At 39.0% G+C, this 16,322-nt stretch overlaps 1 protein-coding gene across 1 annotated transcript in view; it reads right to left on the bottom strand.

Moving 5' to 3' along the window:
* Window positions 1-1,385: 1,385 nt before the first annotated feature.
* GAS2 (growth arrest specific 2) overlaps window positions 1,386-16,322 on the bottom strand; it is an 82,855-nt gene continuing 67,918 nt past the window's right edge. Inside the window, exon 7 of the mRNA XM_086472323.1 lies at window positions 1,386-1,604. Within this exon, the coding sequence (XP_086328449.1) occupies window positions 1,386-1,604 (219 nt within the window). The remainder of the gene's footprint in view (window positions 1,605-16,322) is intronic.

Below are 16,322 nucleotides of genomic sequence, written 5' to 3'. Positions count from 1 at the left end.
ATTTTTTTTCCCTTCAAAGGAAAATTAATTTTCCATAAAACCCCTGTATTTCTGTGCTATCTGTGGTGAGGGCGTGCCTGTCCCATTCACTGTGTACCCAACCTGAATGATTCTAGGATTCTATGACTATTAGGTTATGAAGCAGTATTGTATACTGTAGGCATCCAGTCAGCAGCAGCAAAGTGTGGGAACATGGATTAATAATAATAAATAATAATAACTAAGACTTTTGAAATTTATGGGTATTTAAAAAATTTATTTCGTTTTTAATGAAACAACTGAGTTCTGCTCAAATTTATACAGTCCGTGAAATAATCCTATAAAATGATTTTTCTAGGACGTTACAAGGCACATAAATTACCAAATATAAACATAGAAAAGTAGCCAAAATAACAAACTAAGCCCCCCCACACCTTTAGCTATTTGAGAGGGGTGTGAATGGTTTACAAGAACCTGAATCACTCTGCTGACAGGTAATGAATACCTCACTTCTGACGTGACCAACAAAACTGAAAGTAAGGGGAAGGACAAGGTCGGATTCCAGAAGAGCGCCGTGGTTTGTGACTGGGGAGGGACTAGCACCTTCTGCAGCTTCTCCTGGGGTCAAAGAGCTGCGCATCTTTTACTGCTTCCCTTCGTGGGCTGCAGTCCATCACCCGCCAGTAGGTCCCCATTGTCTGACAGAGGGAGGGGTGACCGCTCAACTTCCCCAGGCTTCTATATTGGGCAATTTTGTAAAAAACAGGAAGGATCTGCACACAGACCGAGCACTGAGCATTGTCTTTGCTTTAAAGAGTAGAAGGTGTGGGGTTCTTTTTCTTGGGCTTTTGTTATTTTAAACTTTAAGCTTTGGGAAGTCGCTTGGCATGCAGTAAGTCTTCCTATTCTAATAGTTAAGAAAAAAATTGCAACCCATAAAAATAGTCAATTTTTATTTCATTTCAAGAGGCATCACCAAATAATTTCCACAAATATTCATTTTCCACCTGCATACATATTTTTCAACTAGCCTAACAGTCAAGGACTCAATGTAATAAGATTTTCATACAAATATATTGTATTGTGTATTTTCTTCCATTAACAGGATCCACTCCTTTATGTAACTCTAAGTATACATTCACATATTAAAGAGTAATAATTTGGCTAAAAATATATGTCTGTTTCTTATCTGATTGTAGTAATTAGCCTATCAAGGGTAATTTGCTAGAAAAGATACAATACTAGAAATAAATAGTTCTACAAATCAAAGATCTTCAAATGGGTTGCCATTTCCAGTCTGTCTCAAATTTTCCAAAGTCCTTTTAAAGCAGAAACTAAATTTACTACAGTTGAGAAAATAATTTGGGCCTACGTACATAGAGTCCCAATCACATGAGAAGCTCATTTCACTTAATCTCCTTCTTGGTTTTGTAATGGGCAGAAACAACCAGATAATTGTCTGGATTCATGTCCCTGAGGGTTGGAGACTTGCTCTGGACTGGAGAAGTTTTCCCATCCACGCGGGAGATCTGCAGCATTCGGCATGGGTCATGCTTCAGTAAGTAACCTGCAAAAGTCTCCCATCCTCCTCCAACACGAACCATCACATGTTTGTTGTGCAGCATCTGAAATTACATACACAGGGAAAAAAACCCAAAACTCTTGAGAGGGAACCATTCACTGGGAAATCACATTTTTCTACTGAAAAGCTCTGCTTGCTTTAATTAAAAGTCACAGACTTATGTTAGTAGTCTCCTTTATAATAAAAGGAAAGGAAAAGAAATAGTAGAATGGTTTAATTTAATAAGTAAATTAAAAAACCTGTAAGAAAATGAGGTCGTTTAAATAAAAACTAAATATTTTCATATTTTACAATGCTACACGTTCTTCCAGTCCTGTAGCAGCGAGTGATCCTGTTCGTCATGTGTTTAGCATAACCATGTCAGGGAACGTGAATGTTTTTCAGATTACTAAGTAAAGACACCACTTTATCTGTCTTGAAACTGACTTTTCTTTATAGGATAGGGATTTATATGCAAGGAGTAGCAAAGGGCAAGCAACCAAAACAATCTCCTCTATCTCCTAAAATATCAAAAAAGTTATTTAAGAAAATGAAGTACCATTTAGTTTAACAAGTTAGTATTGCTGACACATTCTAACTAAAATAGTGTGATGTTGTAATTAAATTAGTTTAATGAGGGACACCACAAATAACTTATCTGGAACTGTTTGGAGATAGCTGAATTTATGCTGAATTGTGAAAGATAATACAAGAAAAGTCCCCAGGCTTCTACTAGCGGGACAGCTCGGTACTCCTTACACTTCCTGCCTTTATTCCAGAAACACTGGGGCTTAATCTATAAAGGAATTTCAAGTTGAGAGGTATCTAACTGCCAAATTAGGGACCTGTCCCTAATGTATATCCTCCAGAGCCACACTCATATTCTGCCTAATCTCAAATAAAATTTTTCACCAAGTACCAGCTTCCCATGTCTGCACCCTTGAGGTCAGTTGGCAATTTCACTAATTTCTCTCCTCCGGTTCTCCATGCAGAACAGTCAAACAGATACCAGTGAGATGGCATAAAGCAGCGTATTCTCCAGACGCCACATCATAAATCACTCATTGAAAAATCTTCGTTTAGTGCATCTCATGAAATGCCAAACATCAGCTAGCCGTAGCGCCAGAAATTAAAACCGGGCCCTGTAAAAGGCCTGCTAGATGATGTTTAACGCATTCTGGGTCATGACATTTGGATTTATGGCTGTGACGTGTATATGGGCTCTTCTGCACGTCCAAAACGCCCTCGAGGGCTGGCAGTATTTGCAGTTGAGACTTAGGTGACACATAAGCCTTTTGCAATCCAGCACAACGCAGATCAGTGCACGTAGCACAGACAACCAAACAAGAAAAGCTCTCCATCAAACAAAATCACAGATAATACAAGGGAAAAAGGGAACTCTTAAAAAAAAAAAAAACAAAACAACCAACCAACATCCCACCTCAGCCTAAAAATATGTTTGACTTCAGTTACATGAGAAGAGACATTCACCTGGAGCGAAGAAAGCACGGAAAGCTGCACGACCTTTAAAAGTTTGAACATCAGGGTAAGTTTGTAAGGAATCGAACTCTTCATATAAACAAGCACCTGCAGATGAAATCTTGTTTGAAAGCTTTAATTTAAAACATTTTAACGCAAGGAAATTCTTGTTTCTGCATTTTGGTGGCGATGTGAAACCCAGCAGGAAGTCAATTCAGCTTCACAGATACTGAAAATGAAGTTACTTCTGATCCGCCCCAGTGAGAGCGTGCTCAAGGACTCTCAGTTTAATTAACATCTCTCAGCTGCTGAGGCTGTCCGTGCTGTTGCTCTGGGCTGCAGGAGCGTTAGCCCCTGCAATCGCTGTACACAACTAAGGGTTTTATCTCGATTTACATGGGTGTCAAAGCAGGATCAGGCTCACACCTTTGCCAGTCACGCTTTTTCATCTCAAGCTTTGTATTTTAGTTTCAACAGGTTGAAACTGATGTTTCATGTTGAACTGATGATGCTACGATCAGCCTTCAGCAGTACGAGATTTGAATCATGGCTCTAGTCTGGACAATATATCGTGAAAGAAGCAAATGGGTTTTACATCACGTTTGAAAATTGCAGTTCAAATGCTGACACAGCCTTGAGACAACTGAGTTTACAGAATTTTATTTAGCAACTTTCTCCTTTTTTAATGTGTAAGAAAAAATTCAGAAATGACCCCAAAACTTTTCATGTTAAAATGTTTTAAGCCCAACTTCAATCCGCTACAACATGTGATGCTGCTGTGGGAAGGAGTTAACTGTTGCTGAATTTCAGCTTCCACATATTGTCACAGGGGGTTCACGTTCCAAGAAGAGTTAGGATCTGGACTTTTGATTAAGAGTTAGGAATGGAAAGTTAGCAAGAAGTATATTTAGTTCAATCGCCCTTAGGGACTACTGTGCAGACAAATAAAACCCACTGCTGGTATGTTATTTCCTGACGCTCAGGTTAAATGTACATCTTCTGTCTTTCTCCTCTTTCTCCTTTCTCTTTGTATTATTATACTATTATAAAATTCATTGAATGCTTGCTTTCTACAGAGACTGGGTTTTCCTACATCCTAAATATACCATTGTTCATGCTGTGCCGTGCCACAAAAGCACCATTTTACTCTATGGCCATATTTTGATCTTAGTAACAACAGCATAAATCCAAAATAATTCTGCCAGCTTCCGAATTGCTCCAGGTTCATGGAAGGATAAAGAATTTCTCACCAAGAAAAAACAAACCAAACCAAAACAAAACCCCAAAAAACCAAACTTGCTCTACTTTCTAACCGAAAAAGCAGTTTCCTCCCCAACATACTTCAGCTGAAGATGAAACATTTCAAATTTTACGATCCACCCAATTCAGCTTTTCCACTGCATGAGATCTCTGAGAAAAAGTTGGATTCTACAATAATAAATTTTATTAGTCAGTTATCAATGTAAATGAATTCATGACATACATGTATTTATTTTCACACTGCTATCCATCCAATTGAAACTGAGAAAACCCTTTCTGTAAAATAAAATCCAACATATGTTTACGATTGCCATAAATCTTCATTATTTCAGTTGTGTCTGAAGCAGGGCTGTCACTAAAGCTGTTCTCTCTAGAATCTGTGTTTAAGTCGATATCTATGATGAAGCAAACATATGAGAACCCAGATGACCAGACAACAGCATCGCAGAGGGAGAAATCAAAGATTGTTTTGATATGCATTAAGGCTCTATCAACGGATAACATGAAAAATAGTCAATAAAAGTTCGGTGAACTAAGCTGTCATTGCCTGGGACTTTGGCATCAAAGTGAAATATAGTCTAAACTGTTCTGGTTTTCACATAAATAAGGTTAGAGAGCTTTATGGCCTATTAAAGAGATATTAAAATAAGGTATTAAGCTCATGTAAAGATATTAAACTCATGTAAATAAGCATAGTTCTACTGACCTGAAAAAAATGTCTAATCTGTTTTATAGGAACAGAAAATCTGGCCCAATATTGTTATTCTTCAGATTATATTATACTTTCTTAAAGAATATTTCAGGGAGGAGAGGGGAAGCGTGAGGAGGAATTACGCACTATGGATCTGATCCAAGTACTGCAAAAGCCAACGGAAAGAATCCTACTGACTTGAAAGGAACTTGGGCTGGGCTCTGGAAGCCAAACACAGCAGGCTAAAGCAAATCATAGCCTGGAGTTAGCTGGCGTGATTTTAGACCAACTTCAGAAACAATGTAGACTACACACTGAGAGAATATTGACCATAAAATCCAAAGGTGTTTGGCAAAATAATACAGTGCATCATACCAGTGGCTATGCAAAGGAAATTTTGCACTCTAAAAGTTAATGAGATTGGGAAAGAGAAGAACTGAATAGGTTTCAATTATTTTTTACTGAATATGAGCCACTTAGACTCATTGTCATCATTAGGTATAACCCTTGTCTCTCATATCCTAGCATTTCGGGGACGTTCTTTGAAGGGTGTTCAGAACTACATCACGAAATGGGCTTCTATATCAACATATTTTCACAGTGACCCCAGAGACTTCACAGGCCGACATTATGGAAACCCCAGCGTGGTTAAGAGTTACCCACATTGCTGTGTCAGACCACTACCCATCGCAAGCTGGAAGGCCTCGCCGCCGTCACTGCAGGCTTCGAGGCCCGAGGTGAGCAGATACACACACGTGATACACGCAGACATGGCACCCCTATGGTTTTGCTGCAAGCCCAGCTGGTGCTATTTAGGAATCATTTTGCTCCAGGTTGTCTGTACCATTTATAGTGGTGATCTACCCTCCTGGCCATGCAAACAGAAAAAAACCCCAACAAACAGATAAAAATAAAAAAAGGCTTTCTCAAGTCTCAGCAGTATTCACTAATCATTCTTAGTGAATAAAATAAAAGGTGAGAGCAGGGTACAAAACTCAGAGCAGGAATGGGACACAGATCTGGGCTGTCAGCCTTCCCCAGCGAGTCTCTGGGCCTCTATCTAGAATATGGTATTGTCAAGTAGTGACAAATTATTCCACAGGGCACAGCTCATGTGGACATTTTCATGGAGCAGGACATCTCTTCCATACAAGAGACCATGGTCTCTCTCAGCATCTTCCTAGTTGTGACCTGAAGAACTGATGTTGGGAGAGAACTCACAGCCTGTGGCTGTGCGTGTGGCTAACAAAAGGTGAAGTCCCCTTGGAATTTGGTGTGCATGTCTATATGGAAGAGGGAAAAGTATTATCTGGGGACTTGAGACACTATTGCGTCAGAGAACAAGGCTTATGTCACCAAGTGTCAAAATTTTATTCCTTCTCATGGCAAAAACTTTCAATTGTAAAGCTCTAAAGCCAGTAAAATTAGTCCTAAAAATCCCCAGCAATTCTAATGCTTAGCAGTTACCTAGGTCCTCTTGAAGGCGGCCACTGAAAATTCCCACATCTATCATTTAATGTGGAGCCAGGTCTAGCCTGGTGAGACCCCGAGAAAGACTCTGAAAGACGGGCACTGTGCAGAGAAGCCTGTCTAGCTGTATGCCTCCACAGAAGCTCCGATGACACTGGTTCCACATCCCTGACAGTCACCAAAACATACAGATCTCCACGTTAACAGGTAACGCTAATAGTCCATTCAAACAGGTGATGACTGGGAGCTGGCCAAGAAGAGGACACTGAGGAGAGCTGAATGGGCCCTGACCATTGGTCTGAAAAAGGTCTGGCAGTTGGTCTGAAAATGGGTTTGATAGAAAAAGAAATTGAGGGAAACTACACAGATGTGCAACACGTGCTGACAGCGGCTGGCCTCTGATGGGACAAGCCAGCGGCAGGCTGGCATTAGGATTTCTGCTAGTTCCATGGAGGTTTTGAGGAGACCTCGACATGAGCAAGGGCAAGGGCCTTGGAGAAGAGAAAGAGAGCTGCAGTGCTGCCCTGTGGATCACGGATTATTGGTACTTAATAGTGATGTTTAGCAACCTCGTATTTCCATAATCATTAATGTTATCATGTTGACAGTTGACTCATTTCCAGTACGTGCCCATGCAGTAAATGCAGTAGTAGGCGGTAGCAGGTATTTACACCAAGTCTTCTAAATACATTCAAATGGGGAAGTGAATTTTCAGAAACTTGTAGGTAACTGTTGCTATATGGAGTTTTTCTACTTCCCTCAGAATTCAGTGAGCTGAAAACACCATCAAGAATGTGTAACTGTCTCCTGATTAATTGCTGCAAGCCACATAATTAAGATGTTAAAAATATGTTATTAGCTGAGATTATGCAACTTTATCTCTGGAGTTCATTGTAAAATTTACAGCAGAATCCTGGAGTACCATCAGATTTAAAGACTACTCAGGCTAGATTTAGATACATAACTATTTTTAAAAGTTTACAGCCACTGTAGCATAAATTCTGTAAGATGCATTACTGCTGCAACATGCATAGAGTTTACCCTTATGGACACAAGGGACTGTGGAAGCAATTCCCAAGAGGATATGGAAGAAAAAGGCTTCCAGCTGGAAAGCTAGAAGGCTTCCCTCCAACTAGTCTTTTTCTTGGCTTTCATTCTCCTTTTGTCATTGAATTTGTGTGTTGTCTTCTTAGAGAAAAGTTTGAGTCTGATAAAACATAAAGCTTATTTCAGACTTCTAAGAACTCACTCCCGTGCCTAAGTCCACATCTAAGGAATTCAAATTAAACCTCAATTCTGCAAATCTGAAAAAGTGCAAATTATGTGGCAAATTCCAGATATTAATTATTCATCCACACTGAAGCAATCTACTTACAGTATATTAACATGTATTTTGGCAGGCAATGATATATCAGTACCTTCCAACCTGAATTATCCTATGATCTGATTGTATTTAAGAAAAAAAAAAATCTTCCCCACCTGAAAAACAGGACAAACACTCTCTCATTTTTCCTTGTCATCCTTCATTAAGTCACATTTTGCCTAACCCCGCTCTTGACATCGGATTATACAAAACTGTTTTGGATTATATCTGCTAGTTTTAAAAGTTCCAAATGATGCAACTTGTATCCCTCCAGTCATTACATATGGATTTGTTTAGGGACCTCCGCTGAGTTTCTGTGTTGTCATTTTAAAACCCCAATAGAGGAGCCTGCACTTCCCCTCTCTGCAGACATCATGATAATGACATGGAAAGCAGACAGCTTGCTGGAATAACATCCCCCTCTCGTTTTCAGGGATTTATATGTAGTAAATCACACTAAATGAATTTCACTTAGCTGGAAAAAGCATTATAAAAAAGCTCAGCTTGAAAAAAAGATGTCAAGAGCGCACTAACTGCTTGTCACAGTATTTCTAGCTGTGCTAGGGTTGGGTTTTATAATTAACTTTATTGCTTGGTTATTGCTTGGGCTGTATCAAACACATGAACAGGTATCCACTCAGTTTATTGAAACAATCTCTTACACTATGCTGTATAAACAAAAGAATGGGGTGGAAAGATACTTTATAAATTATTTATAAGCTTCAGTGGTTTGAGTCTATATTCCTGAAACAAATGCAAACATTCCTGATTTTATAGTAAATATTAATGGAGGAAAATAAACCAGAATGGAGGCATTCCTCAGAATCCCTAAATCTCAATTTTTGGGCAAAATAACCTTTATTGCTTTGTGTCAAGTGATATTTCTCACTGAATAAGGAGCTCAGTTTTCACGTAGAACCTAATAAAGTTCCCAAGTGCTTCAGCAATGCCACCACACTTATATTCTCTCTATCTATTGACTGATATATGGGGTGGAGGGAACCAAAAAAAGTATCGACTTAAATAGGTGATACAAACAATGGTATCAGTGTAGTTCCAGCTGAAATGATTTTCAGTGGCTGCTGATACAACTGAGGCCTGATAGATTTCCCAGGTGAGGCAGCCATAGAGCCTTCATGTACAGACCAGGCCTTACACTAAATACAGACCAGAAGCTCGCTGTAATTCATCGAGTCATTTTTTCAAAGTTTGTTTCAGATCGAAAGAACAAGCTGACTTTGTGTATGCAAATCCAAAAGGCATCCAAATAATCATTTGCACATGTAAATACCCCAAAGGCAACTTAAACATGAGAAGTACGAAGCAGAAAATGGCAGGTGTATGTACCTGCTTTTCTCCTTTTCAAAATTTGGCTATTGCTTCACTCAGTCACCAAAGAGGACTATAGACTTATCTCTCTACAGACAGGGCTTTCATTTAGGAGGACAGCCACAGTCCAGACAGAGGTTTTAAGCTTATCCTTATCTCTTTTGAAGTTAAAATCTAGTAAGTGAGGCTTTTCGCAAAACTGAGCTGAGTACTAATTTTCATACATCCTCCTAGGCAAGACCTGTCATTACAATTAGAGAACTAAACATACAAGAAGGAATGATAGTGGTGCAGTGTATTATATATAGTGACTTCTTCAAGACAAACACTACCTTTCACTGTATGTATGGCACGATCCCCGATCTGTGTCTGATGACCAAAGGCATCATCACACAACAAATAAGGGTTTAGGGTCAAATGACATATTTTGGTACCATTTTCCACATTCAACTCCAAACCGCTTCAGTTACACACATCAGGCTCATGTTAATAGTAACAGAGGGTTTTTTCAACCATGAGATATTAGTATTAACTAATAATGTCCTCGATCACAGAGACTGTTATACCTTCAAAGAAGACTTACTCTTTAAAAGAAAAAAGCCATCTATATTCAAATGAGTTAAGACATAATGAGAAACTCATAAGATTTAGTGGGCAATCAACAGGCACCTTTAACAGTCACTATTCTATGAAGGGAAAAATGTTTGATTTCAAATTATATCTGTGCTTTCATTAAATTGTCTTTCCTACCCAGACCTACATCAGTTTTCTATTACATGGTTGAGCTTCAAAAATTCTTCAGGATTTGTAAAGTGATAGCAGCTTATAGTACTATTATACAGCATAATCTTACGTGCTATAATTTATTATTATAATATTATTGTAGTATAGTATTAAATTAAATAGGTATTACATATTGTTTCACACTTAAATCTATTAACAGATTTTGCAATAAAGAAGAAATGGAAAAGTTTAAATATATAAATAAACTGAACATCCATCCTCCAAATTCTGGAAGCCTACTCAATAACAGACACATTTTTGTCTCCTATTCCTTCTCCAAAATGAGTAGGGTTTTGTATCCGTTTCCATTTGTCATTGAAAAAAAAAAGCCAAACCAAAATGAGTTCCAATACGAAAAAGAAGTTTAACATCAATGAGATTGATGCTTCTTTCTGATTAAGGGAATTTTATTCTGATTAAGGATTTTATTCAAATCTGACCTGAAACGTGTAATTCTTTGTGGGTTTTGTAAAATGGCTGGTGGTCTCAAAGCTGAGAGCTTTTGCCCAATTATAAATCATGTTTAATTGCTGATGATCTGAGTGAAAAGATCAGAGACTTGGCTAGCCTGAGCGATGAATTACACTGTTATTCCTCAAAACGATGCTGCCAGTTTAGGCCTTTGCCAGTCTGACTGAGGAAGATTTGGAAGCCAGTCTGATTTCTGTCCTTCAGTACTGTGTAGTAGAGGTGGCCATTACAGGTATTGAATTATTTGACTATATTATTCATGTACCCTCCCTTGCTCCCAGAGTTGTCTGTGATAATAGAAGCTGACTTCTTAAGATTGTTTTGCATTGATGCGAAAATGCCAATCTTTAAGCAGCAAAGGGTGAGGTGTTGAAAACACGCAGAAGCATTATTACTTTGCCACAAAACCAGAAGGCTCACTAACAGTACTTACAACAAAATGCCTGCAAGCTTCAAAATACTTAAACATTGATATTAAAATGATCCACGTGAAGTATGCAAGTTGACTCCTGCTCTCCTAGCAGATTAACCGACAAATGCACCAAAATGTCTCAGAGGAAACATAATGAAATCTAATAAAACTGAATGAGACCAGTTACACAACATTTTCATTAAGTGACTGATCCAGTTCCTACTGAAGTCAATGGGAATTTATCCACTTCTTCAAAATGTATTTTGGGCCATGTTTTTCTGCAGTCTGAGCCTGAACCTTTTGCTAAAGTAAGTTTTTCTTTTCTGAACAAGCCCCAAGTATAAGGGCTTTAAATCCGTACCCACGATGTCCTTCGTTAATGAAATCCACTCCTTACAAAGCAGCCCTCTTACTCTCCTTTACGTATCACAGATATTTCTATGAAAAGATACCTAACGGCATCAACTTTTTTACTTCACCAAATCACACTGTGGAGAGCTCTCTTCCTTTAGAATACCAAGTGAATTGCTTACTTAATTGAATCCCTAATTGATCAGTCAGTCATTTTGCTTGTACATCGATTTCCCCTTTTCTAGACTGACAATACTGTCCATTCAGCTACTGCTTCCACTTGCAAACACGCTTCTTTCCATGAAAAACTTAAGCAAAAGGAGGGCAAGTAAAGCTGACCTGAAATGAGGACACCCTTGCCTCTTGGGACTGTTTCTTTTCAAACCTTCTTTATTCCATTTGCAAGTTCCTGCTAGAGGATCTTTGGGCCTCATTTGAGATTTCCACCTCCCAACATTTCAATTTATTTTTCCAATACTTACCCAAGTTGTTAAACTACCTTATCAGTGAAAGCTCTTTCTTTATAGTGCTTATGAAACACTGTTATAAAATGTCATATTTTCAGCACAGGGCTGATGGTGCAACTGGGAACTGAAGACATCTGTATCCTGCTGAAGAGAGAGGCACAGAAAATAAGTGTCTAGTGATTTGACTGAAATCAGACTGCTGTAGCTTGAAAACAAAGGCTTCATATATTAACATAACTTGTTGGTATGACCTATATTACCTGGTCACCTGCTGAAGAAAGTTAAAATGCTCTAACATTGCTTAAGTGACACATGATTCATACATGATTGTAAATTCCCCCTAACAGGAAGGCAAGTGGAACTTGTACAAACCTTTGAAAACCTGGGGACAGTGCAAACAACTATATTAAGTCTCTGCCTTTCACCTTATGCAGAGCTAAATCCTGCTTCTCTGTTATTTTTATGCAGGAGGCAAATCGTTTTCACCAAGTATCACAGCAATATGAAATGGAAACAAAAATTCATTTAGATTCAGTCACAGCTCAGCAAACTAGCATGTAACTGGGTTAAGAAACCAAATACCAAGGGGAAAGAGTTTATAAATTGTTCCTAGAGCTTTTCCCTAGTGGAGGTACATATGTGGAACAGTTGAGATGGCGTCTGTTACATCCTGGTTATAACAAACAGCCACCCAAAGCGGGCAGTACATAAAGGTCATAAGGAAGCCAGGAAGCATGTATATTGGAGCATGAAGACACAGGGTGTCTAAGAAAACAGAATGAGTAGGATGCTAGATGAGTAATGCCTCATACAACCCGAGGGAAATAACAGAGGATAACTAGGACCATGACCTCCACTTCAAGCAGTCAGAGGACAGGCAAACGGCATGTTTACACTGGTACCAGGCATGGTGTGCCAGATGATTTTTCCATCTGGTATTTCAGCAGAAGATCACACTAGAAGAGCACACTGCCTTCCAAGAGGGGCAACAGCAATTGCTGAAAACAGAGCTCCTGTAAATCTAATCTACCAGCATACATGAGTAACAATGAAGATCAGCAATTACGGATTTATCAGAAGTACAGTAACAGCAGGGTGGTGACAAAATGGAAGAGTAGAAAACAGGGTTTCCCAGGACGTGAGGATGAGCAAGATGATAATGAATGGGTGACCCAGAAACATCCACTGAAACATTAGAGACAGCAGTGCCTAAGAGCCAGGGGAAATACAGTTTCTTTTTGACAGGCATTTAAGGGTATGCAAGAATCAAACAGCACACTGAAACCCTGAATTGATGTTAGACATGGAATATGAAAGGATGGAGAGGGAGATCTCAGGGGAACCATCAGTAATTGCTGAAACTACTGAAGGACAATTTAAAGACTCAAAGGATAAACTGGAAGTGTGACTGACAACACCGTCCCCTAAATTATGTGATCTAGCATCGAGATGATTTTTAGCTGACACCCAGTCATCTGAAGAGACAGTAGAAACTGAAACTATGAAGCAATGACCAAGAGAATTGCACGTGGTACCTGATATCGGGACCTGAAGCACATACAAAGGTACATGTGGAAGGTGGTGCCAGGGGAACAATGGAGTAGGAGAGAAGAAAGGTCCACTTGCACAGTGAAGTGAATGGAAAGAGCTCATTAAGCCTGAGGTGTTGAGGAGGAATCAGTTGATCAGTGTAGAGATCCCAGCTTGAGAGGCAGCATTTCCACAGTCATTCTACCATTAAAGATATTTAGAACCCATGAAATAACATCTCGCCTTCTCCAAAAGAAGTAATCAAGCAAGGAAACTGGAATTTTCCCCCTTTCACATTGCAAAAATGCAACCTCCTCCCCGTGCTTGTTCTTAGCAAGAGATTAATTGAATAAGCTTGGTATAGTGGCATAAAACACTAATGCAGGTGGATGGAAACTAATGAAGAAAATTGCCTGCTCCACTGGTTCAGCTCTGGATTGAATGCATATGCAAGGATCCAGCCTTGTCTGCAAAGCTCTAGATGGTAGCAGAGCAGGAGTTTAGCCACTTTTCAAATACCTGAAGAAACCAGGAGTTGGCTTAGAGGGTGAAACCACAGCCATGTAAATCCTGCATGGCATAGACACCCGAAGGTCAACAGCCTTTTGATCTTTGGAGGTTAAGGAAAAGGCAAAGATGCATAAAACATTTTTACAAAGGGAAAGCACTGGGGAAGGTCAAATTAAAAGTATTGCCCGTAATGTTGCACTTAATGAAACTAAAGTGTTTATTTCTGTTTTCAGAATATAGCAGACTCACTGAAGTAATTGGTCAAAGTATTCCTGCTTAACTAACTGAAATCAAGACACATCTTCGGATGTGTACAGGTATAAATAACACGACAGTTTGGACATTTGGGATTCTCACTCTTGATTAAACTTTCCCTCAAACCTTACTTTTAGTTTGTGTCTGACACAATTTTGCAGAATTTGGGAATAGTACACGTTTGGTGTCTAATTAACACTAGACTTTGGTTGCTGTTTGAAAAAAGCATCCTGCGTAGGCGAGCACTTTTTGTGCGAGAAATGACTCAGATGCAGACAGAAGTAAGCACACTTGTTTATTCATTGAAAGACAAGTGAATTTCTGACAAGTGGAGGCTTTTATTTCTTGGACAAGGAGGAATATTGTCAAGGAAAATTAATTAGATGTGGTAGTCACGTTCAGAATTGCATTTGTAGGTAAAGACACTGCATTTCCAAGCGCTTTGGGTGAGATCCTGTACCTGGTTGACTATGAGGGCCATGAGGGTGACACTGTCTTGTTAGTTCCTCTCCAGACATTTATGTGGGGGCCAGCCACAAAGCAGAGCTGTTCCTTATCAGCTGAAATGTGAGATATTTGACAGAAATCTAGTTGCTTCTATCTACATCACTGACTCATAAGAAATATTTTATGCAGCGCTCAGCAGAAGAGATGATACGGCAAACAGATTAAATACAGAAAAAGAAATCAGGCAGAGTTTACGAGGTTAAGTGAAGGAGAAAGCGTAAACTGGCAAATGCTGTCTCTGGATGGAGACATGGAAAACCAGATGTACTGAGATCAAATAATGGGGGGAGGGAAGACTGTCTTTCAGAAAAACTATTTCAAAAACATAAGCATGAGGCTGCCAAAATAAATCTATGAGTGATTGCTTAAAAAGAAGAAAAAGGCTTTACTCTTACCTTTGAATAATAAAAAAAAATAACTACTTTTCTTAATTGTAGATAGTTACTGGTTTTATTAGCATTTTGAGCCTCGGAAAATCTCTCAAAAACAAATAGCTAAGGGGATAATTCTATCTCACTTTCTAAAGTTAAGTAAGTTTTTACCCCTCAAGGAATACCACTGAAATCATATATTGGAGCAGTGAGATATTATGGAGAATGAGTTAAGAGAGGCAAAATCTAACAAGAAGTAAAAATATGAGTTCAGCTTATAAACAGTGCACAAATCTAAACCAGAAACCTCTCTGAGTACAAAAGGAATTAATTTTACCCAGACTATCAAGATTCTCCTAATTTACATTCCTTTAAGGATATGAAGTCATTTACAGAGTGTATTTGTGCACAGAATGATCAACCATTTAGATTTTACCACTGAATTCAGTGAATCTAGGATTTCACCATGCAAATGTGCGTGGGTTGCATGTGAACACGCTCATGTTATAGCCCTGCAGAAGTACATGACAGTGTTCTTTCAAACCCTAAAGTGCCATCTGTTTTCTAGCTATTTTCTTAAGACTCATTCTCTCTCTCCTAATTTCCTGAATAACGGCCTCAAACAGTCAAATAAAAGAAAATATTTCCCACAACCAAATAAAAAAACCCCACCTTCATCTGCAGAACTCTTCTCACTGCCTGCCTGTGGAAGTGATGTGCTTGTGATCAGTGACACAGACATGTTGCAAGTCTCATCACATGCATCCAACTGCAGCAACGTGTATGTTTCCTTAACTCTGCCTGGAATTTTCCTTTTTAACATTCCAAATGGCTTCAAACAGCTACTTTCAAGTGTATGCAAGATTAATGCAGAAGCTGGAGTTAAAATGTTTAATGTGCTTCCTTCATTGTGCACCCATAACCTCAGGGATACCAGCACAGCAGACCCTGCAATAACTTTCCTGCTGTTGTGATCTTTGTAATATTTGTCACGAAAGTGACTGTAGGCCATTTTCCTCAAACCACTGTTTTCCTCAGTGGACAAGACAGGCTCTGACCTCTATAGACAGTAAATCTAAAAGGATGCTTCCAGAAGCAGTGTTGCAGCAGCAGCTTACCCTAAGCACAGAAAAGCAACCAAGTCCAATGCAGTTTCTCACAAGTGAAGAGGAAAAAGAAGGGAAATTTCATTATTAGAAGTCATTCATTCCATTTAAATCATATGACAATCAGGCATGTTGTGGCAATCGGAAAGTCCTCCAGCAGAAAAACATTTGAATAAAGTAGCTGAAAATATTTCTGCCAAAAGAAAGCTTTCAGTATCTGTAATATTTTTTCCTGTCACAGAGAGATAATGATATAAAGCGTTCAGAGCCAGAAGGTGAAATCTCCTACCTTACCTCAAACAATGGGACTTCAAACTGCATTCCACATAGACTTGGATTCACTAGCAGCTGTTTTAAACCACCAGCAGCTAAAGGCAGTTCACACTGCTCCCCATAATTCTCGTCCCCTCATTCCTTTTCTGCTTGC

Source organism: Leptosomus discolor, chromosome 12, assembly GCF_034619465.1.
Source record: "Leptosomus discolor isolate bLepDis1 chromosome 12, bLepDis1.hap2, whole genome shotgun sequence".
In the NCBI taxonomy this organism is placed as follows: domain Eukaryota; kingdom Metazoa; phylum Chordata; class Aves; order Leptosomiformes; family Leptosomidae; genus Leptosomus; species Leptosomus discolor.
The sequence above is the reverse complement of the archived record's forward strand: the minus strand, read 5'-3'. Positions and strand labels throughout refer to the sequence as shown.